General features: G+C 41.1%; 2 protein-coding genes across 6 annotated transcripts in view; one reads left to right on the forward strand and one right to left on the reverse strand.

The window, feature by feature from the left end:
• Window positions 1-5396: 5396 nt before the first annotated feature.
• Window positions 5397-23586, reverse strand: part of coa1 (cytochrome C oxidase assembly factor 1) — a 25003-nt gene continuing 6813 nt past the window's right edge. For all 5 annotated transcript variants that reach the window (XM_084326810.1, XM_084326814.1, XM_084326812.1 and 2 more), the window contains exons 4-6: window positions 21084-21235; window positions 6076-6152; window positions 5397-5782 (exon numbers count right to left, since the gene is read on the reverse strand). In XM_084326810.1, coding sequence (XP_084182936.1) covers window positions 5680-5782; window positions 6076-6152; window positions 21084-21235 — 332 coding nt within the window. In that variant the 3' untranslated portion in view covers window positions 5397-5679. The remainder of the gene's footprint in view (window positions 5783-6075; window positions 6153-21083; window positions 21236-23586) is intronic.
• LOC311238831 (E3 SUMO-protein ligase ZBED1-like) lies at window positions 16135-17678 on the forward strand (the record flags this gene model as incomplete). Its single annotated transcript, XM_084327032.1, has 2 exons — window positions 16135-16234; window positions 16727-17678. Exons 1-2 carry the CDS (start codon window positions 16176-16178, stop codon window positions 17676-17678), a joined length of 1011 nt encoding a protein of 336 aa, XP_084183158.1. The 5' UTR covers window positions 16135-16175.

Genomic DNA, 23586 nt, shown 5'->3' on the forward strand with positions numbered 1-23586 from the left:
CCGACCAATCAGAGGCCGAGTTGAACAAGACTCAGCATCCGGCCCCGCTGTTGTTGTTGTGGCAGCCACGCCCCCCCGTCCCCCCGCCCCTGCACGCACGCTGCGTCGTCGTTACGTCACCGCGCACGGCACGTCGCTATAGAGACCGCTGCACCTCCGCAGCTCGTGAGGGGGAGGGGTGAAGGCGGGAAAAGGAGCGCGTGAATGAAATGTCGATTAGAGCCTTGACGTAAGTGGTTGTAGTAGCTAATCAACATTCATTAACCCTTTCACTGCCACACAGACTCAGTACTACCAAAACGGTTAACCCTTTCACTGCGACAATACACCTAGGATGGGGCTTAGAGTAGACGACAGAGTAGGCCTACAGCAACTTGCAATGGGCCTGGTCTACAAGATACACTACATGACCAAGGGTCAGTGAATACAAATCATGTTAAACCCAGATTCGGCTCAAACAAGGGACTAAACACGTTTCGCAATTATGCCACATCAATGTGGAACGCCCTACCCAAAGCTGTAAAGGAATGTGAATCACTACCCACTTTCAAAAGCACTCTCAACGAACACCTACGGGAGACTGCCATTCGAAACTGGCCCCTGTAAATGTCCTAACCCAACCCCCTCCAATGTACAGTAAATGACCAAGTATGGTTTTGTCAATATTCCAATGTACAGTTTTGCTTGTACAGTTGTAGTGTCCCCCACCCACCCACCCCTCCTACCCAACCCCCCCCCCCCCCCCCCCCCCCCCACCCCACCCAAATCTGGTATGTCATAAATGTATAGATGTAGCAGTACTGTCTATCTGTATGTCGTGTATGTCATATATGTTATGATGAATTGAAAATGGGGGACCCTGATGTAAACAAGACGAAAGTCTTTCTCTGGTCTGCATCCCCTTAACAATTGTATGTATTGAGCTGTACTGTACTGTACCCATTCTGCAATCTGTTAATAAAGGTTTCAATCAATCAATCAAAACACAGAAGGTTAACCCTTTCACTGCCACACAGTACTACCAAAACGGTTAACCCTTTCACTGTGACAATACACAGAAGGTTAACCCTTTCACTGCCACACAGTACTACCAAAACGGTTAACCCTTTCACTGCAAAAATACACAGAAGGTTAACCCTTTCACTGCCACACGACAGCCGGTTAACCCTTTCACGACCGCCGTTGTGTGATAGTAAAGGGTTAACCTTCTGTCGTGACTCGTGTGGCAGTGAAATGGTTAACGCGCTCCCTTTCCCCCCTCCCTCCCCCCCTCTCGCCCACAAGCTCAAAATACCGGATGTTGACTGTTGCGGTGGACGGTGGTCTATCTCACCTCATCCACAGAGTTAATTAATAAGACCTCATATCCACCCCCCACTTCTCCCTCTCTCTGTCACCCCCGCATGATTGAATGGAAACAAAGATAATTAAAATAAAGACCAGAGTGTTCTTCTCTCTCTTTCTTTCTCTCTCTCTCTCCATCATCATTATCTTCAGTCCAGTAATGGCATTAAAATGATTGCATTATGACCTGGGAAGTATAGCCTAATGGATGTGAAACAAACTCGGTAATCTTGTTACAAACCTGTAATTACACAAACACAGTAATCACATCTGTCTACAGGATTTCTTAGAAACTCGTTTGAAGGGAAGGAGTTGTCTAAACTGTAAGATTATAAACACTAATCATATACACGTCTTAAAGAAACACGCCAACCGTCCTGTTGTCATTGTACCATGTGTGTCTGTTGTACTGTGTATGTCTGTTGTCATTGTACCATGTGTGTCTGTTGTACTGTATGTGTCTGTTGTCATTGTACCATGTGTCTGTTGTTATTGTTGCAAAAAAGGAGGTAGGGACTGCACTCTGGGAATATCGTTGTTTTTATTTTTATGCACACGTTTTTGTTATAGCGCACAAAACGTTTTCAGCCATCCGGCCTTCATCAGTGGCTGAAAACGTTTTGTGCGCTATAACAACTTGTGCATAAAAATAAAAACAACGATATTCCCAGAGTGCGATCCCTACCTCCTTTTTTGCAACTTAATTAATGTTGGACTACGCACCTGTCTGAGCGCAGTGGTTACCCCTTTTTCTACTAAAATTACTCTGTTGTCATTGTACCATGTGTCTGTTGTACTGTATGTGTCTGTTGTCATTGTGCCATGTGTCTGTTGTACTGTATGTGTCTGTTGTCATTGTACCATGTGTCTGTTGTACTGTATGTGTCTGTTGTCATTGTACCATGTGTCTGTTGTACTGTATGTGTCTGTTGTACTGTATGTGTCTGTTGTCATTGTACCATGTGTCTGTTGTACTGTATGTGTCTGTTGTCATTGTGCCATGTGTCTGTTGTACTGTATGTGTCTGTTGTCATTGTGCCATGTGTCTGTTGTACTGTATGTGTCTGTTGTCATTGTACCATGTGTCTGTTGTACTGTATGTGTCTGTTGTCATTGTACCATGTGTCTGTTGTACTGTGGAACTTTGAAAGTTGTTGACGTCTCTGCATTATGATCGGCAAGACATTGACTGTAAGTATAACATGTCTCAGATTCTGAGAATATGCTGCTCTGTCAATAGAATATTAAGAGTATGTGATCCTGTCGTTGTGAAAGGATATGTACAAGATGTCAAATGTATATACTCTCTTTTCTAGACTCTTTTTGTATCACAAACAGTACTGTATTTGCAAATCTGGTATGTCATAAATATGTATAGATGTAGCAGTACTGTCTATCTGTATGTCATGTTATGATGAATTGAAAATGGGGGACCCTAATGTAAACACGACGAAAGTATTTCTCTGGTCTGCATCCCCTTAACAATTGTATGTATTGAGCTGTACTGTACCCATTCTGCAATCTGTTAATAAAGTTTTAAATCAATCAATCAATGTATGTGATATACATGCAACTGCTTAGTCCACAACCCCAGCTGGTGGCCATAATGTGTCTTACACCCACAACACAAGATTGACGGTAGACCAGATTCTTAGTATGTGGTACTATACGAATCATGTGTTTGATGACTGGAGTAAAACAATTATATTGATTTGTAAAAGCAGTCAAGTAAAGGTAGAACATTCCCCCAAAAATGAAATACTCAAGTTAAAGGGATATTTCACGGAATAATATTGCTGTAGTTTCTTGCTTCAGAAGTATGATATTTAGACTTGGTGATTGAGGAACCTGACACCTGGGAGGAACGGTGGTGTTGACAGCAGATGACAGGGACAGCAGTGGTCGCTAGTTTACTTGACCTTAGATACAGGTAACATTACTGAATTCTGACATTCTACTAAAAATATAAAACATCCCTTTAAGTACAAGTACCTCTCCAACCTTGCAAGTTGAAGCAGATATAAACAAATATATATTATTAAAGAAAATCCAATATATACTTTTGTGAATAATTGTTAAACATCTTGAAATATCACTGCACTTATTCCAAGACAATGTCTCTGGTTTAGAGAGAGCGCTTAACAGGCTAAAATATATCGACACAAGATTTCATCTTTCATCAAGAAATTTTTTTTCTTTTTAAGATGCTATAGATAACATTCAGCACTAGAGCACCAGCATGTAATTGATCCAATCAGGTACATTCCACATGTTGAAATGAGAAGTAGGGAGTGGATACATGCACACAATATGTAAACAACATACATTTTGGACCGGCAAACATTTTTTTATTTATGAATTCATTGATAAATATGATTTAGGCAGGAAAAATCATTATTTTATTCTGCACCTTTCTAAAAGCTCTATGGATGTATTTTTTTTTTATTATTATTATATGTGTTATTATTATATACTGTGTTCACAACATGTCAGTAACCATTGGAATGAGAAGAGCTGCTTCAGATGAATGCATTTACAAGTATCTTCGCAGGTTTAACTGTACAGAGACAACATGTCTTCATACTGACCAAACCACATGTTCAAACCAGACCGGTCTAATGTTGACTTCTCACGATCACCAGAGAGTCCCTGTCTTTAACAAATGTGTGTCTAAACTCTAAAGTGTGTGTTTTGGTAGATCTCAGCCTACCTTTCACTAGGAGTGGGGGAGAAAAATCGATACAGCAATCATTTGTAACATATTATATCGATACAGTGACGACAAGTATGAATATTTCCTTCTTTCTTCTTTTAAAAATGTTTTTAAATAAAGTGTTGCTTGACAATCCCATTATACTGTAATACAAATTATTGTAATGAGGTGAACACACTGAAAACATTATCTTATTATTAGATAAACAGATGATGTACAGCATATTTAATATTACTTAAGTTGAAAAAAGCAAATAAATCGCAATACAGTATATCGCAAAAGAGCGATATTACAACATGGCGACTCTAGCACGGTGATAATATGGTGGATCCTCTGGTGATTCCCACCCCTGCCTCTCACACTGTCATTGATGCTGAAAAGGGAGAAATCCTCGCTACACATACAGAAGGTCATCCTGGTGAAAACAACTTGATGTTGGCTAACCTGTATTACTCTACTGCACCCTTCAAGCTCCCACAGCAACCTGGAGATAATAACAAGCGCACCCAACTGAAGGACACGGTGGAAGCTTGGGGGCTCGTGGTTTTTCAGAAGGCTGAGTTACATAACAGCAACTATCAAACAACACAGACGTATCTTCTACCCCTCAATGTCAGTGTGAGTGGTGTTTAGTGAGGTAGGCTGAGCTCAGCTCCACCCCTCAATGTCAGTGTGAGTGGTGTTTAGTGAGGTAGGCTGAGCTCAGCTCCACCCCTCAATGTCAGTGTGAGTGGTGTTTAGTGAGGTAGGCTGAGCTCAGCTCCACCCCTCAATGTCAGTGTGAGTGGTGTTTAGTGAGGTAGGCTGAGCTCAGCTCCACCTCTCAATGTCAGTGTGAGTGGTGTTTAGTGAGGTAGGCTGAGCTCAGCTCCACCCCTCAATGTCAGTGTGAGTGGTGTTTAGTGAGGTAGGCTGAGCTCAGCTCCACCTCTCAATGTCAGTGTGAGTGGTGTTTAGTGAGGTAGGCTGAGCTCAGATCCACCCCTCAATGTCAGTGCGAGTGGTGTTTAGTGAGGTAGGCTGAGCTCAGCTAAATCAAACACTGTCTAAACCTACGAACACAGCATTAGGTAAAGACAGCAGTGATCCCCGGTAATGGTCATTTAAAGGTAGAATCTGTGATGCCGTCAAATTGCGATCTCTAGGCAAAAGAGCCCATCTTGGTATTGCACCTTTGATTACATTTTTTTTTGTTTTGGTTTGATGTGTGGGTTGGATCTTGTATGAACAATTTATTTATTATATTATGAATTCCTCCAGACATCTCTTGGTAGAGCCCTAGGCGTGGCCAGCAGTAGCAACCCCCCCCCCCCCCCCCCTCCCCTATACCCACTCAACCCATATCCCACACCTCAGACGAAAGAGGAAATGTTAGTGCAATACCAAGTGGGGCTCTTTTGCCAAGAGGTGGCTGTTTGCCCACATTACAGACCCTACCTTTAAGTGCTTTCTATACAGTTATTATTCACAGCAGTCATTCACTGGGCCTCACTTCACATCAATCACATCAATAACTTAACGTCAGTGGGTGAAAAATTATCTAAATATAAATAAAGAAATAAAAGTCATGTCCCTCTTTAATTGTGCATCGTCCTCGTTCTCCTCTGTGTGCGTGTGTGTGGTCAGTGCCAGGGGTCAGTGTCCAGGCCTCCTGTCTGTTCTGTGGTCAAGAGGTCGAACGTCTGTCCCTCCTTCACCTGGAGAACAGCTAACTTCAGACTCCACCTAGAGATAGAGAGAGAGAGAGAGAGAGAGAGAGAGAGAGAGAGAGAGAGAGAGAGAGAGAGAGAGAGAGAGAGAGAGAGAAAGAGAGAGACAGAGAGAGAGAGACAGACAATGCCAATAAAGCAGTTCGAATTGACAGAGAGAGAGAGAGAAAGACACAGAGAGATTAACATCATAATTACTTGTTCAGTCACCTAATATCATTCTGTCTATAATGCATCTGTCTGTCTGTCTGTCTGTCTGTATGTCTGTATGTCTGTTTGTCTGTCTGTGCGTTTCGACTTGACACAGACCTGTTGGTCAGAGGGTCTCTGAGTGATGATGTGTAGAGATATCCTCCAGTCTTAGAACCAGTCACTGGGATCTTGATCTGAAAACACAGACAGAACAAACAAATGGTCCATGAAGCAGGAAGACACTATATCCTCTCTATATTTATTCTATAAATCTAGTCTGCTACTGTATAATTTATCAGGGCCGGCCAAAGCCTTTGTGGGGCTCAAAGTGGAATTTTATTTGGGGCCCCCTACAAGGCGTGTCCTCTGAAAATAGTTTTGAGTGTGTTTTGCTGTGCTGTCTGCCTCTTAACTCATTGACCGCCCAGGGATTAGACGGGGCCCCGTTCTAGCACTGCCACGCTTTAAAAGATAGGAGTGCGTCACCTTGTTTGTAGAGCTATAACTATATTCTATATTATAGCTATGGATACAATACTATGGCCCATTTGACATCACCTATCTATCGTTAAATATGTGAAAAAGAATACATTTTTCCATCCATACATTCCCGTGTTATACCGTGGTGAATATAAGTATCGTTATAGCGTGGTCTGGGGTAATTCCCGAAAGGCTGAGTAATAGGCTTATACATCAATTCTACTATAAACGTTGCCGTTTCTTGCCTGTACACGCTATTATTCCCAAATCAAATCTATATCATAGGTATTATTGATTTGATCGTCACCAATGGCATACGTTGTGGATTAATGTTACACACATATTGCGATCGGGGTGAAGACATGGTTGGTTCAACGCAGGATTGATATCATATAGCCCTTACCTTCACTAAGATGTACCCCCAAAGGAATATTCCAATTATCTGATCGCGAGTCCCAGTATTGGTATCGATCGTGTCGTACCACATAATCAACCACACATCATGCATCGGGAGCATTTGACGCGTCTCAATCCGATCGTTAGAACCGCTCCATTCGCCCGACAAAGAAAAGTGAGCCCGGTGACATTTGATCGTTGCACAGGCCAAGATACAAGGTTTCAAAGGGTGCTCGATACCGCCGTCTAGCTGGATGTGGCCAATATTGCACTTTGGCGATCTCAGACTCATTCCCTATGGTAACACCAAGGTCCCCGGATGAATAATGAATAAAAATATCGAAAAACTATCAAATAACGTGGTTGGCGTTCAACGGTTGTCGGCCAAACACGTATATAAACGTTGTTGGCAGGGATTGAATTAATCAGCCTCTGTCACTCTCTCTCTCCCTTACTCTCCTTTGCAACTTTGCAGAAATTCACATAAAAAGACTATATCCACAATGAAAATGTATTCAGAGAACATAGCCACAGATACCAACATGGTAGTAGCTGCTTGTATCCTCTTATCTTTGTAAAGCTGTATAATTGCATAGATTTTTTTAATAATAATACAAATAATAATAATAATTTGGTGGGCCTATGCCTCAGGCTATCCCTGGCACTTATTATGGTTTATAGTCAATAGTCATTTATAAGTTCATTGGATAAAGTCATCACTACAAGTGCTTTGTTACAGTACTTAAAGGTGCTATAGATAAAATTTTACGAGTAATAATTAAAAATAAATAATACATCCACAGAAAAGTGTGGAATAGGCTTCCGGTTTAGCTACAATATGTAGCGCACGCGTTTGGTAACAGCGTCACCGTTAATTTCGTTCAAAAACATTATTTTAACAAATACCAATGAGATTAAACCACATCGTATGTATTAATAGGAACTTCTACTAACTATATCAAAAGACATAAAGACTCAACATGGATGGTAAGGATAAGAAAAAGGTTGGAAAGAAACACGAAGCAGCAAATCCAACAGCGACGATTGAGACACGTTAAAAAAAAATAACAGGCGACGCGGTGGCAGATCCGTTGTTGACAATCCCCGATGAGAATATACCGGGACCATCGGCGACTGGCTCCGAGAGGGAGACAATAGAGGACAACATAACGGGAACGACAGGTAAAAGCACCGTGAAGGACAAAGCAGAGGATTTTGAGAAGATAATAGCCAACAAATCCACCGGTCCCATCACTGCACCTACAATATCAACTGACACAGGCAGTGCAATTACTCAACCCGACTTCAACTCTCAGACTATCCTGATGAAAGAACAGATGGTCGCTTTCAAATTACACGTCGCACACATCGATACTAAATCCGAACACATCGATGCTAAATTCGAAGAAGTTATGAAAGCGGTCGCTGTACAGTCCGTGCGTATCACGACAGTGGAGAATACGGTGACAGAAATTACACGGGTAGTCAAAGAGAACGAGAAGAACGTCAACGATGGATTGACAGAGTTAACGAAGGAGATAAAAAAGGTGGAAGAAGCATGTCGGATAAAAATACAAGAAGTCAAAGATGAAGCGATGGAGAGGCTGCTCGAGACCCAACGTTACTACAGGCGAAATAATATCCGCATTGTGGGACTTGATGAATCAGTCAATTGCACAGACGACAAGTTTCCAACAGTGTTAGCAGAGATTTTGGGTAACAACATTCTAACCACAGAGCCGATAGTGGACCAATGTTACAGAATCGGTACTCGAGAACAAAGAGGCAACGGTCCAAGAGTCATCATTGTTACTCTGCGCAAGACGGCAATAAGAGATGACATCATCAGAGTTGCACGCAACCAAAGGGGGAAACTGAAATATGGTGAAAATTCAATATTTATCTACGAAGATCTATGCAAAGAGGCCATCGCTCAGCGTTTCCCCTACAAGGAGGTGATGCAGAAATTGTTCAAGTGTGGCCTCAGACCAAGGCTAATATACCCGGCACTATTATCGATCGTGGGAAAAGACGGCCGGAGGGAAGGATTACGCACGCCTAAAGACGCCGAGGAATACTTGAATCTACATGGAGCAGGTCCCCCAGGGCAGAACGCAACACTGTCTCGCACCAGATAAGCCTACTCATCTCTCTCTTTCTCTTTGTATTTCAGTATTAGAATGACTTTACCACGACTCAACAAAAGTAGCAGATGATATGCATGCCGGCAACACCATGGCACAAGGTGTATAATATGGTTCGTAATGCATTATATTTACAGACTTCTGGTCTCCGTGGAGACAAGAATATATCATTGACACAGTGAACAATCTGGAATATTCTGGGCTCATCGCTCGACTGCTCTGGGACACTAAGGAATATCCCGAAAATACTAGTAGTCATGAACCCTGGGTAGGAAGATCATTCTGGAACATAACAGCAGTCTGTTCGTATATACTAGGGCATTCTACAACCTTCTAGAATAAAATGCACCATTACAACGAAGGCATGCAACTTTAACATTAACATCCGGTGTGTATAAGCATATGATCAATTGACTGAAGTTTAATCAGGCCTTGATAAGGCTTTAAAAAAAATCAGCCACACCTAAATGTATGAGCACAACAAGGTTATTCTAATAATTTAAATAATCACTCCACTGATTTAGAGATTGGCACAATGTAGCTCTAAAAGTCTCTGTTTTTCTCTTTTATCTATGTATTCAATTTTATTCTAGTGGTTTCTCCACGTTGAGTTTTATTTTAGCTCTCACTCCCTTTTTTTTATCTTACATTGTTCTTTTCTATTTTTCTTCATTTTAAGGTGTTAGTGGTTGTCTACAATCTTTTCCTTTTTCTGATGTTTCCTACATAAGTTAGTAGAAGGTTCAAATGAATATATCAATGAAGGTATTCTTTTTTTCATTTTTCATAATATTTTACTACATTAAGGGAAGGCGCAAGACCAAAAGCGACATTCTATTGAATTAGAATGAAAATGTTAGATCCTATGGCAATTAGCATAGGAAGAGTAGGATTACAAAGCTCAGTTTGGGCAATCCGGTGGCCTAAGGGAGGGAGTCATACGCGGAGGATGTGTCTATGGAACACAGGCCTGTACGACTCTCTGGGAGAGGGGGAAAAAGGGGATTTTTATTTGTATATATATATGTTTTTAAGCTCGGCTCTCAACGGGACCTCAATAATTGGATGTACATCTATTGTAGCTTCGCACTCCAGAAGCATTACCAAAAACTACACTACAACATGTATAGATTATGGCTAGTTTGAATATAATGATATGGAACACTGGTGGGATAAATAAACAACACAAACGCAAAAGCGTGCTCACACTGATGAAAAAAGAACATGTGGACGTGGCTCTACTAAGCGAAACGCACATTTTAGAGGAAGACATAGATACGTTAGCGGACAACACATATCATAATATTAGTCACTCTTCTTTTGGTACGAGAACTCGAGGTGTAGCCATAGTCGTTAGACGTAAGTTAAATATTGAATTAAAGGGAGTATGGTCGGATGCAGATGGTCGTATAACTATAGCTATGATTGTACACAATAACAGGAAAATAGCGTTGGCAGCGGTATATGCCCCAAATTTGTACGAAGAGGGTTTCTTCTCTACACTAACCAATGCAATGTTAGACCTTCCCGATTACTCATTTATAATAGGTGCAGATTTTAATGCCATTTGGAATCCAAGGATGGACAAATCTTACCTCGCCTTTTCCAGTGAACAAAAGAATTCATCTAAAGCATTAAAGGATTGGTCGAAGATTACAGGTGTAAATGACTTATGGCGATCACTTAATCCCACGACCCGAAAGTACTCTTGTCGATCTGCGAGACATAACACATTATCCAGAATAGATTATGTCTTTGCATCCCCGAGACTATTTGATACCCAATGCACTATCAGATCACTGTTATTTACTCCTAAAAGGAACATTTGGCATACTATCTTCCCGAGCCCCAAGATGGCGATTTAAATCGATGCTGCTTAATAACAAGGAATTCATTACACAACTCAAAGAAGCTCTTATAGTATTCCTACGGGAGAATGCAAACTCGGTGCAAGACCCCAGAATAATATGGATGTCAGTAAAGGGAATGATCAAGGATTTCACTGATAGCTTTTCCTCCAAAATGCGCAAGAATCAATGCACAAAACTGTCTGAACTGGAAACGCTTTACTCAACGTTATTTAATTCTTTAAAATACAACAACTCAACTCGACTAGAAAATCAAGTTAACGTACTAAAAATAGAGATCAATGCCATATACAGACAACAATCGGAAATACAAATACGCAGCACAAGACAACAGCAGTACTCCCAAGGTTCTAAACCTAGTCACCTATTAGCCATGCGATTAAGAATTAATGCAAAATGTGCAGATATAACTACCATTAGAGCACAACAAGTACTTGAAACAGACCCTGAAAAAATAAACGATACATTCAAAGAATTCTACTCCGACTTATATAAATCAGAAACGACCTTCGATCAAAACAAAATGGACACATATCTTAATCAAATTATTCTCCCTAAACTTTCAGAGGATGACGCTAAACAGTTAGAAACACCGATCACACTAGAGGAACTCAAGAAGGCCATATCCGAAATGCAAAGTGGTAAGGCTCCTGGAAGAGACGGTATCCCACCAGAAATGTACCTTTCTTGTTGGGACATAATTGGCCCCTTATTACTAAATATGATCTTATACTCAGTCAAGGAGGGGAACTTCCATAAAAACGACAATATAGCACTCATAACAGTCCTTCTCAAAAAAGACAAAGACCCCACCGAGTGCGGTAGTTACAGACCCTTAAGCCTCCTCGGTACCGATATCAAACTGTACTCTTAAGGTATTAGCCATCAGATTACAAAAGCATATGACGTCTTTAGTTCATCCGGACCAAACTGGCTTCATAAGAGGCCGCCTGATCACTGATAACATAAGACGAATACTGCACGTACTAGATGCCGACAAGGACGACACCATACCTAAGGCGATGCTGTCCCTGGATGCTATGAAAGCCTTTGACAGGCTGGAATGGTCGTATCTATGGGCAGTATTAGAAAGGATGGGGTTAGGAAAAGGATTCATTGATATGATTAAAGTATTATACAAAGACCCATCGGCCATGATTACAACAGGTACAATCATCTCCAAAATCTTTCCGGTATCACGCTCAGCCAGACAGGGTTGCCCTCTTAGTCCCGGACTATTCGATCTATCATTAGAGCCTTTAGCACAATATATAAGACAATCCCAATCCATAGAACCAATCGTAATCAAGGGCACACAACATAAAATTAGTTTATATGCGGACGACGTAATATTGTTCATGCAAAACCCCAACACCACATTGCCTCATCTGCTCAAGTTGATTGAGAACTTTGGTGATTTATCGGGATTTAAAATAAATTGGCCGAAGTCGGCTTTCCTTCCACTTAACACCCCTGCAAAAAAAGATATAACCCTCCCAGGAGAGATACCTATGGTAAAACATTTTAGATGCTTGGGAGTGGAAATATTCCCCACCATAAGACAAACGGTGAAGCACAATTACACAAAAATCCAAAACAAAATCAAAGACGACCTTGATAGGTGGGCAAAACTTAAAAACTCAGTACAGGCACGGATATCAATAGTTAAGATGGATGTACTACCTAGAATCAACTTCTTCAGTTCAATGCTACCGTTACCCCCTCCAGAGGGTTACTGGAAAAGATTACACTCCTCCACATACAAATTTATTTGGAATAACAAACCACCACGTATAAAAAGATCCACCGCACAGAGAAATAAAGCAGATGGTGGCATGGCATTTCCAGATTTTTTCCACTATTTTAAGGCTTACACATTAAGACCATTGACAACATGGTTTGATCCCCAAGCATTAGTATCCTGGAGAAAATTAGAAGAAAACATAGTAGCCCCACATAGACTGAAGGACATAGCATACACTAAACTACCAATCAAGCACTGTGAACGGAAATTTGGCCCCATAATTACCCATGCGATCCGGATATGGCGTGATACACAAAAAAAATATCCTAACCCACATAAATGGCACAATCATACTCCCTTATTCAATAACAATGCACTCTTAATTGAAAAACGACCTATAAGATTCCCTATATGGGAAGAGCAAGGCATACACTCATTAGGGGATGTTTTTAACAAACAGGGTTTTTGTAGTTATGGAGAAATATGCAAAAAATTTAATCTCACCAAGTCCACATGGCTTTTTTTACATACAGTTACGGCTATGTTTGAAGTCTCACGGTGTTCCATTAGACATACCAATTGAACACCACAGATACCACAAATTCTTCTATGAAAGAGAGACATCGAGAGGTTTTGTTTCAGATTTTTATCATCAATTACTAACGTCCTCGTATGAAACCCTCCAACTAGACTCTGTCTGGAGGAGGGATATACCAGACCTGGAAAGTGACTTTGATTGGCAAGGAGCCTGGGCAAATGTCCGACTTACATCAAGGAACCCGGACCATCAACAAATCAATCTTAACTATATTCACAGGACATACTTGACTCCTATAAGACTGAACAGAATGGGTCTTAAACAAGACTCCAAATGCTCCCAATGTACAAATGGGGACGAAGGGACATTTATGCACATGTATTGGGACTGCCCACCAGTTAAGACATTCTGGAAAGATGTGACCCAACAATTATCAAAACTCGTATCTTGGAATATACCTGTACACCCCTCTGTATTACTATTGAATGATGTTTTTGAGTTTGCAGTAAATCCACAGCTAAAGAGATTGGTTTTATCTGGTATCACAGTAGCTAAAAAGCTGATCGCATCACGCTGGTTTCAACCAGAAAAAATGTGCCGGAAAGTTTGGTTTCTTACATATCTCGATGTGATTTATCAAGAAATATCTACAGCAAGAATTCTGGGTCTCAATGAATCCAAAATGTCAATGTGGTTAGAAGTGGTGGAGAGAATAAAAGCTAGCTTATAATGGTAGTGTCTGGTTATGAGCGAGGGATAATGGAGGTACTATCCAAAGAGGGGTCCGGGAGGGGGGGGGTTCGAGCTGGAGCATATGTGTGTAGGTTTTTAGATAACAGGTTATTAGGGGTATATCCTGTATAAGACATTGGTATAAATGGTAATTTCGTTGGATATACACTGTATATTAATGCTTGTGTATCTTATCGTGTGTTGTCATGTTTGTTTATATGTGTGTTTAAAAAATTATATAAAAAAAAAAAAAAAAAAAAGTGTGGAATAAAAGTATTGCTTCCCCCCCAAAACAATTATTGATTAATGAATTTATCTTTTTTTGTTAACACTTTGAGAGCCAGTCCGTGTTTTCCTTTTTACCTCCTTGAATGCCAAAATCCACTCCAATGTTAACGTTAATATCGCCTAATCTATGTTTTAAATTATGGTTATGTGTCTAATCTGCCCGTCGCTTATCAAAGATTAATTTTCCAGTCAACATTGTGAAAGCAGATTGTTTTTTTTATCGCTTCATTTCCGTCTGATAGCATTTTGAAAATCACTCGTTTTCGCGGAAAAAACAACACATTCTATGATAATCGCCTTTTACTGGAATATTCTAGAACGTTGTCATTTGTCGGCCTATTTATGAATTGTTTTCAAATAAACGCTAGATGATCGATAGTATAATTTATGTGTGCGCACGCACGCTCGTGCCGCGCGCTGATAATCGCTGCTCTTATTTCCTTATCGCTTTTACAGTCAAAACAGCCATATCACATATAGGGGAAACGCTTATATATCCGTGAAAACGAGTCTGATTATCCTAAGACTGATAACATAGATTCCTTACCTGAGATCAGATGGTATCCAAATGGATTATTCCAATTCCTGATCGCCATTCGAAAAAATCGATCATTGTATTGATCCAACGTGTATACAGTAGAACACATAATCCCTGCTGCTCTTCAGGCTCCGGAGTGATGCCGGTCGTTGCCGGCTGCGTGAGTGAGACGTAAAATGTGGAGTCAGAAATCCTTTCTCCCATTCACTTTCATTGAGTCCAATCCTAAAGGGTGATTTACCATCTGGGAGACGATAGGGGGCGGTTTTTTCACATCTGAGCGCCTGGGGTGACTGGATCTCCAACGGTAGGCTCGCTTGATGCAATATGATTTCAGATCGCTAATAATAAAAAAAATAACTAATAAAACGAATATTCTCATGAGTGGGCATTCAACCCGGGGGGTAATAACACGAGAAAACTCGTGGGTGGCATACAAAGTGTTAATGAATATTGTTGTTTACATGTTGCATGTATCCCTTCCCTACTTCCCATTTCCCCACATGGAATGCACCTGATTGGATGACATGCTGGTGCTCTAGTGCAAGATCTAGTGGCTTAATGTTCTTAAGTCGTTTTTGGAAGAATCTATACTTTACTTGAGTGTTTATATTTTTTATGACTTTCAGTTTACTACATTAAAAACATTGTTTTTATATTTTTACTCCACTACACTAACATTGGACACCTCATTACTTACTACAGTGTTTAGTACATATACACCTATACAGGGACGACAGTGGCTCGGGTAGAGCAGTTGTCTGGTAATCCGGAGGTTCCCGGTTCGATTCCCCCTCCTCCCGGGCAATGTGTCGATGTGTCTTTGAGCAAGACACTTAACCCCTAATTGCTCCCGATGAGCAGGTTGGCACCTTGCATGGTCGCCTCCGTCATCGGTGTGTGAATGTGTGAGTGAACGGGTGAATGTGAGGAACAAATTGTAAAGCGCTTTGGATAAAAGAGATATATAAATGCAGCCATTTACCATTTAGTACCTGAGCAGTATACTGAGTAGTACCTGAGCAGTAGGGCTGCAACGATTAGTCGACATAATCGACGATGTCGATTATGAAAAATCGTCGACGAGATATTGTTGCGTCGATTAGTCATTAAAAACAATAACAATAACAATTAATAATAAGTAACTGCAATGCGCAAATGTTCATTTGTAACTGCAATGCACTACAGGAACTGCTGGGGGCAGTATAGTTTCCATTGTCTGACTGCAGTGCATTCTGGTACAAAACGGCGCAGCCTGCAGGTAAGAACTTCACTGCAGAAGAAAGAATGAACGATGGCGGAAGGGAGAGAGAAAGACAGAGGAGATGAGATGGCGGAAGGGAGAGAGAAAGACGGAGGAGATGAATTAAAAAAAGCAAGACGGAGGGCATCAAAGGTGTGGGAATTCTTTACAGATGACAAACCGAAGAAAACTGTTAAATGCCGATTATGCAAGGTGGAATTGGCATTTCACAGCAGCACCACGGCGATGCACGAACATCTAAAACGAAAGCACCCCGGAGCCACGGTGACGTCGTCGGAACATGGGTAAGTTCTAGAGTAGTTAGCCATAGTATTGTATTTTTTACGTTGGAAAACAGAACGTCTCATGGATATGGATATAATGCTTGCTATGCGAACTCTATTGCTGAGGCTTATAGAGGCTGCGCTGCTGCTGTATGTTGTAAGTAACGTTAAACAGCGCCATGCTTAGTAGTTAGTACAGGTGAGGTTACAGCGTTGCTGGCGCTGCTTCACTTTTAGTTTCGTTTGTTATGCCGACCAACCGGATACGGAAATACCTCACGTATATATCTGTAGTCACTCTGTCTGTAGTCCACAAAATAATATCCCTTAAGCGATAACTCCCTCTAGTGGGAAAACATAGATATTGCATCTCAATATTATTAATTCTAGCCTAGGTATATATAAGGCTGACTATAATTAATAAAAATAAACTGATAGTCTGATACTATAGCCTACAAATTCTGATGATAATTAATACAGCTTTCTGTTTTTTTTGTTCTCTTTCTATTGTAGGGCAAAGCAAACACGTGTGGATGAGTTTGTCCTGAAGAGAGGCTCATGCACCCCTCAAATGGCTGGAGTCTTCACAGAGAGCATCCTCACCATGCTTGTTAAAGACATGAGACCATTATCGATGGTTGAAGATGAGGGCTTTAAGCAGATGGTCACCACATTCCATTCAGGTTACACCTTACCTTCCAGAACTCATTTTACAAAGCTCATGGAGAGAAAGTATGAAGATACTTTTGCTAAGGTTAAAATTGCTCTTAAAGCAAACAAGAACAAGATTGCCCTGACAACTGATGCCTGGACCAGTGTTGCGACAGAGGCATATCTTGGCATCACCTGTCACTTTATAAGTGATGACTGGAAGCTCAATAGCTTCTGCCTCACAACCATGCCACTCGAAGAACGGCACACTGGGACCAACATTGCTACATGGATTGAGCAGGCTGTGGAAAGGTTTGAGATCCCTCCAAGCAAGCTTGTGGCGGTTGTTCATGACAATGGCGCCAATGTCCTGCTGGCTGCTGGCATCTTGGAGAAAAAACATGGATGGGTGTCCATCTGCTGCGCAGGCCACACATTACAGTTGGTGATCAATCATGCACTGAAACAGCCTCTGATTAGTAAAGCACTAGGAGCAGCGAGGTGTCTCGTCGAGCACTTTAAAAGGAGTGAACTGGCTTCAAGCAAGCTGAAAATAAAGCAGAAACAGATGGGCACCCCGGAACACAAACTTATCCAAGATGTCTCTACCAGGTGGAACAGCACCTATTACATGGTGACTCGCCTGCTGGAACAGAGATGGCCACTGACTGCGACTCTGTCTGACCCGGCAGTAACACAGAGAGGGAAACAATACCTGGACCTCAAGCCTGAGCAGTGGACCCTGCTAGATGAACTGGCCAAAGCTCTCCAAGCTTTTGAATGTGCCACTGTCTACCTGAGTGGTGAAAACTAGGTCTGTTTCAGCTCTCGATTCACTGCTTGGAAGTGAGTCAACAGACAGTGACACTGAGAGCAATGATCAGGATGCACGCACACAAGCGATCATTAACGAAGTGCTGATGTACTTCGGAGAGCAGCCCATCTCAAAGACAGAAAATCCCCTGTCTTGGTGGAAGTTGAATGAGGCAAAGTACCCAACCCTTGCATCACAAGCCAAGTCATACTTGTGCATTCCAGTTACTTCCACTCCCTCTGAGCGTCTCTTCTCAGCAGCTGGGAACATCGCCTCAAAGAAGCGGGCCAGCCTCACTCCAGAGCATGTCGATATGCTCACGTTCCTGCACTGCAATTTAAAGAAATTGTAAATGGTGTGTACTGTGTTTTCCCCTGCAGGAGATGATGATGATCAGACAGACACACACAATACATTATAATTACACACACGCACTCCTCTCACTCACAGTGATCAGAGTAAGACACACACACATTGGACATCACACATACACACTCCTCTCACTCACACACAGCGATCAGAGTAAGACACGTACTAACACCACCACCAATACCACCACTACTAACACCACCACCACTACTAACACCACCACCACCACCACTACTACTAACACCACCACCACCACTACTAACACCACCAATACCACCACTACTAACACCACCACCACTACTAACACCACCAATACCACCACTACTAACACCACCACCACTACTAACACCACCACTACTAACACCACCACTACTAACACCACCACCACTACTAACACCACCACTACTAACACCACCACCACTACTAACACCACCACTACTAACACCACCACTACTACTAACACCACCACTACTACTAACACCACCACCACTACTAACACCACCACCACTACTAACACCACCAATACCACCACTACTAACTCCACCAATACCACCACCACTACTAACATACACCACCAATACCACCACTGTCTGTCACACACATACACACACACACAGACTCCTCTCACACACAGCAAACAAAAGACCTAGAAGTCTGTCTGATCTGACTCATGTCATCCCCCTCTCCCCCTACAGCTGTTCCACGACGTCAGTAGTACGTCACCCTCCTCTCCTGGTCCTGGACCAAGTTACAGCCCCATCAGCCGTGGTGCTGGGGGCAGATGCTGCTGCTAGTTATTTCTTTTTTTAATATTATTATTTTAGTAGTTACTTAAAGTACAGAGCATGTCGATATGCTCGCACTCACTGCAATTTAAAGAAATTGGTGTACTGTGTTCCCCTGCAGGAGATGATGATCATCAGACAGACAGACACACAATACATTACACAGTTACACACGCACTCCTCTCACTCACACACAGCGATCAGAGTAAGACACACACACATACTCCTCTCACTCACACAGCGATCAGAGTAAGACACACACATCAGCGTTTCCGTTAGCCGGTAATTACCGGTATTTGACTGGCAAAATCTGGTGAAGTCCGACATATCTAATCTCTCCGGTCATAATGTCCGGTGAAAATAATTCCCTCTAAACACAATTAGATTATTTGAATTGTATTAAAATAGGCTAAAATTAAATAGCCTATGCGATGAACGAAACAATCATTACATTTGTCGTTGCTTCACCAAGCAGCCGGTCAATGACATCCTGTGTCAGCGAGCTGGCAGCTGATATATTTACGTGAAGCATGGCTTGGCAGGGTGCAGTACTCCAATTCAGCCATTGGCAATTCAGCTGTTGGGTGGGGGCGCTGCTGACACCGCTGCTCTGCTCTGTCTGCTCCTGCTCCATGCTTCACGTAAATATATCAGCTGCCAGCTCGCTGACACAGGATGTCATTGACCGGCTGCTTGGTGAAGCAACGACAAATGTAATGATTGTTTCGTTCATCGCATAGGCTATTTAATTTTAGCCTATTTTAATACAATTCAAATAATCAAATTGTGCTTAGAGGGAATTATTTTCACCGGACATTATGAGCAGCACCAAGTCGTTGGGAGGTGGAGATATACATCACGGCGCAAACCCACGATAATGTTGCCGTCTCTCTGCCAAATTTCTCAGTTCTTCGCTTGATATAATTAATACAAATGTCCAATATAACGGAATTCGTTAGCTCATAAAAATGTGATTATAACAGACTGCTGTTTATTAAGGTCGGGCAGACTGCCCACCGACACCTCAAGTCGGCAGCAGCACGCAGTCTCGAGGGACTTATTTTATTTGGAATATATTAATGACTGTATATACGCAAAAGTAGTCTAGTTTTAAGTTAAAATATTATAAATGCCTTGATGATGTCATTATTTATATAGGCCTATCAATTGTTTTTAAGCTCAATAAACTCTGACCGGAATTTATCCCATTTGTCCGGTAGATTGAAATCTACCGGACACTCAGACCTGCAAAAAAAAATTCTAACGGAAACCCTGACACACATACACAAATTACACAGTACAGTACACACACTCCTCTCACTCTCACACAGCGATCAGAGTAAGACACACACACATACACAATTACACACACACACGGACTCCTCTCACACCCAGCAAACAAAAGACCTAGAAGTCTGTCTGATCTGACTCATCCCCGTCTCCCCCTACAGCTGTTCCACGACGTCAGTACTCAGTAGTGTACGTCACCCTCCCCTCCTGGTTCTGGACCAAGTTACAGCCCCATCAGCCGTGGTGCTGGGGGCAGATGCTGCTGCTAGTTATTTCTTTTTTCTTATTATTATTTTAGTTATTTAAACTTAAAGTACAGTGCACTACACTTCCAATTTTGTATTATTTAATTTATTTATCTTGTTAAGTTGTTATGAGTGATTGCACTTGACTCAATGCACTGACTGACTGTATTGTTCTTGACTTCAACATTTCAAATACATTTCATTTAAAGTTGCAAGATCCAAATTCAAATGTTTCATGAGTCATTATTTTAATTTGCTATGGGATCATCATGTTATGATGTTGTTGTTTGGTCCTGACAAGAGTCTCAAAGTCTGGGGTGATGGTAGACAAGCAATTCTGAGGTCATGCTCAATGTCCAATCTGTTCCTCTGCTCTGTCTTCAGCTGGACCAGAGCTGAGAAGCCACTTTCACAAAGATAGGTAGTTAAAAAAAAAAAAAAAATAATAATAATAATATCATTTTTTTTGTTGTTGTTTACATTGGTTTTCGATTAGTCGACTAATCGAAAAAATTATCGGCAGATTAGTCGACTACCAAAATAGTCATTAGTTGCAGCCCTACTGAGCAGTATACTGAGTAGTACATGAGAAGTGTGTTTAGTACCTGAGCAGTATACTGAGAGAAGTGTGTTTAGTACCTGAGCAGTATACTGAGAGAAGTGTGTTCAGTACCTGAGCAGTATACTGAGTAGTACATGAGAAGTGTGTTCAGTACCTGAGCAGTACTCTGATCGATGCGGTTGTTCTTGTCAGACAAGCGGATGTTGTGTATTTTCAGAGGCGGGGCTCCAAGACTCTCCATGGCAACAGAACACGCCTCGAGCCGCTCCACAGCCAATCGGTGGTAGTCTGACTTGGAGAAGGTCTCTGATTGGATGGAAGACAGGAAGGAGACAATGAGAGAAAAAGATGCAGAGAAAAAGAAAGCTGCCAAAATCAGCAAAACCTCTGATAAATCCTATAGATAACATTCACTAACAACCACTAGATGTCGCACTAGAGCACCAGCATGTAACCAGTGCTTCTCAAACTTTTTCTGTCAGGCCCCCCTTTGGCGGACGAAAATATTTTGCCCCCCCCCCCCCCCCTCGCCCCAACAAAATAGTCATGAAATGGGCCATGTTTAAATTTATTGAAATAATACCAATATCGTGACCTTTCAAATTGTGCAACCACTTTACAACTGTGCAATTGTGCAACAACATAATAATACAGTCCGATACACTCAAAGACTGTGCTTTTTCAAAAATAAAGACATCTTGTAACATTGCAATACAATTCAATGGACACTCAAGACTGCTTTTTCAAAAATAAAGACATCTTGTAACATTGCAATACAATTCAATGGACACTCAAGACTGCTTTTTCAAAAATACAGACATCTTGTAACATTGCAATACAATTCAATGGACACTCAACACTGCTTAAAAAAAATAGAGACATCTTGTAACATTGCAATACAATTCAATGGACACTCAACACTGCTTTTAAAAAAATAGAGACATCTTGTAACATTGCAATACAATTCAATGGACACTCAACACTGCTTTAAAAAAAAATAGAGACATCTTGTAACATTGCAATACAATTCAATGGACACTCAACACTGCTTTAAAAAAAAATAGAGACATCTTGTAACATTGCAATACAATTCAATGGACACTCAACACTGCTTTTAAAAAAATAGAGACATCTTGTAACATTGCAATACAATTCAATGGACACTCAAGACTGCTTTAAAAAAAATAGACATCTTGTAACATTGCAATACAATTCAAGGACACTGCTTTTTTTTTAAATAGATAGAAAACGTTGTGAAAAACTTGTGAAAGAACTTGTGAAAGAAGTTGCAGTACATTGCAATACAATTCAAGGACACTGCTTTTTAAAAGCAGTGTCAAAAACTTGTGAACAAACTTGTGAACAAACTTGTGAAAAAACTTGTGAAAGAACTTGTGAAAGAAGTTGCAGTGCATTGCAATACAATTCAAGGACATTGCTTTTTTTTTTTTATAAATAGATAAAAAACTTTGTGAAAAAACTTGTGAAAAACAGTGGAGTTGCTGAGTGGCCAATGGTGTCAGACTGTGGTTGTAACTGGGCAGCTCCCAGGTATGAATGGAACTGTGTGAATGTGAAGCAGGGCGTAGCTGAAAAAGAGCATCTGTGCTCAGCGAACCTACCCTGGGTAAATAAAGGTTAAACAACAGCATTAGTGGCTGCAATGAGCCTGTTTTGAACTGCACATCTTTTCAAACCGAGGTTGCAGGCTTGATACTGCCACTCTCAAGTCATGCTCAATGTTGAGCTTAGACCTGTGCTTTGTCTTCAGTGAAGCAACAGCTGAAAATCCAATCTCACAGAGATAGGATGTGGCGAAGGGAAGAAGGATGCCCACAGCCCTCCGCCCTATGACTGGATGATCCCTCTCCACACCAAGCCAGAATTCACTCAGTGTCTGAGCTGTAAACCTCAGCCTCAGGGTGGAGTCAGAGGTCATCTCGATGAGTTGCTCCTCTTCAGCAGAGCTGAAATCGGCAGGTGCTGCAGATAGAGATGCTTTATTTGTAATTAATTGCAAATTAAACACAAGAAATTTCAGTTTTACAACAATCCATTCCAGCTAGATAGTAGCATATTATTATTATTATTATTATTATTATTATTATTATTATTATTATTATTATTATTATTATTATTATTATTATTATTATTATTATTATTATTATTATTATTATTATTATTATTATTATTATTATTTAATGTACAACATAAACAAATGTCATAATTAGTCAGTCAATAACATAAAATACCAACCTGCTGTATTGAATGGATCCAACACCCAGTCATACTGAGCACTGTTGTTAGGGAAGTATTTTAAAAAGAATCCTCTCAGGGAAGAGATGTGCTGCCTGAGACAGAGGATCACTGTGGTGACTTGAGAAACACTGCTTTCAGCAAACTCAGTCAGGTTCTCAAAGACATCAGTCTGTTGTTCATCAAGGCGCCTGCCCCACATCTCCAGCTTTCGACTGAATGCAGTGATCTTGTTTACCAGGTCAGGTAGGTATTTATCTTTGCCTTGAATTGAATTGAATAGAATACTTTATTTAGATGTTTGCAGAAAAAAAATCACATGACAGTAAGTACAAGGTCAACTAAATAGGATTAAAAACCCCAAGAAAGCCAATGGCTTGTTTCAATTGGGGTCCTTTTGT

Source organism: Notolepis coatsorum, assembly GCF_963971535.1.
Source record: "Notolepis coatsorum genome assembly, chromosome: 13".
Classification (NCBI taxonomy): Eukaryota; Metazoa; Chordata; class Actinopteri; order Aulopiformes; family Paralepididae; genus Notolepis; species Notolepis coatsorum.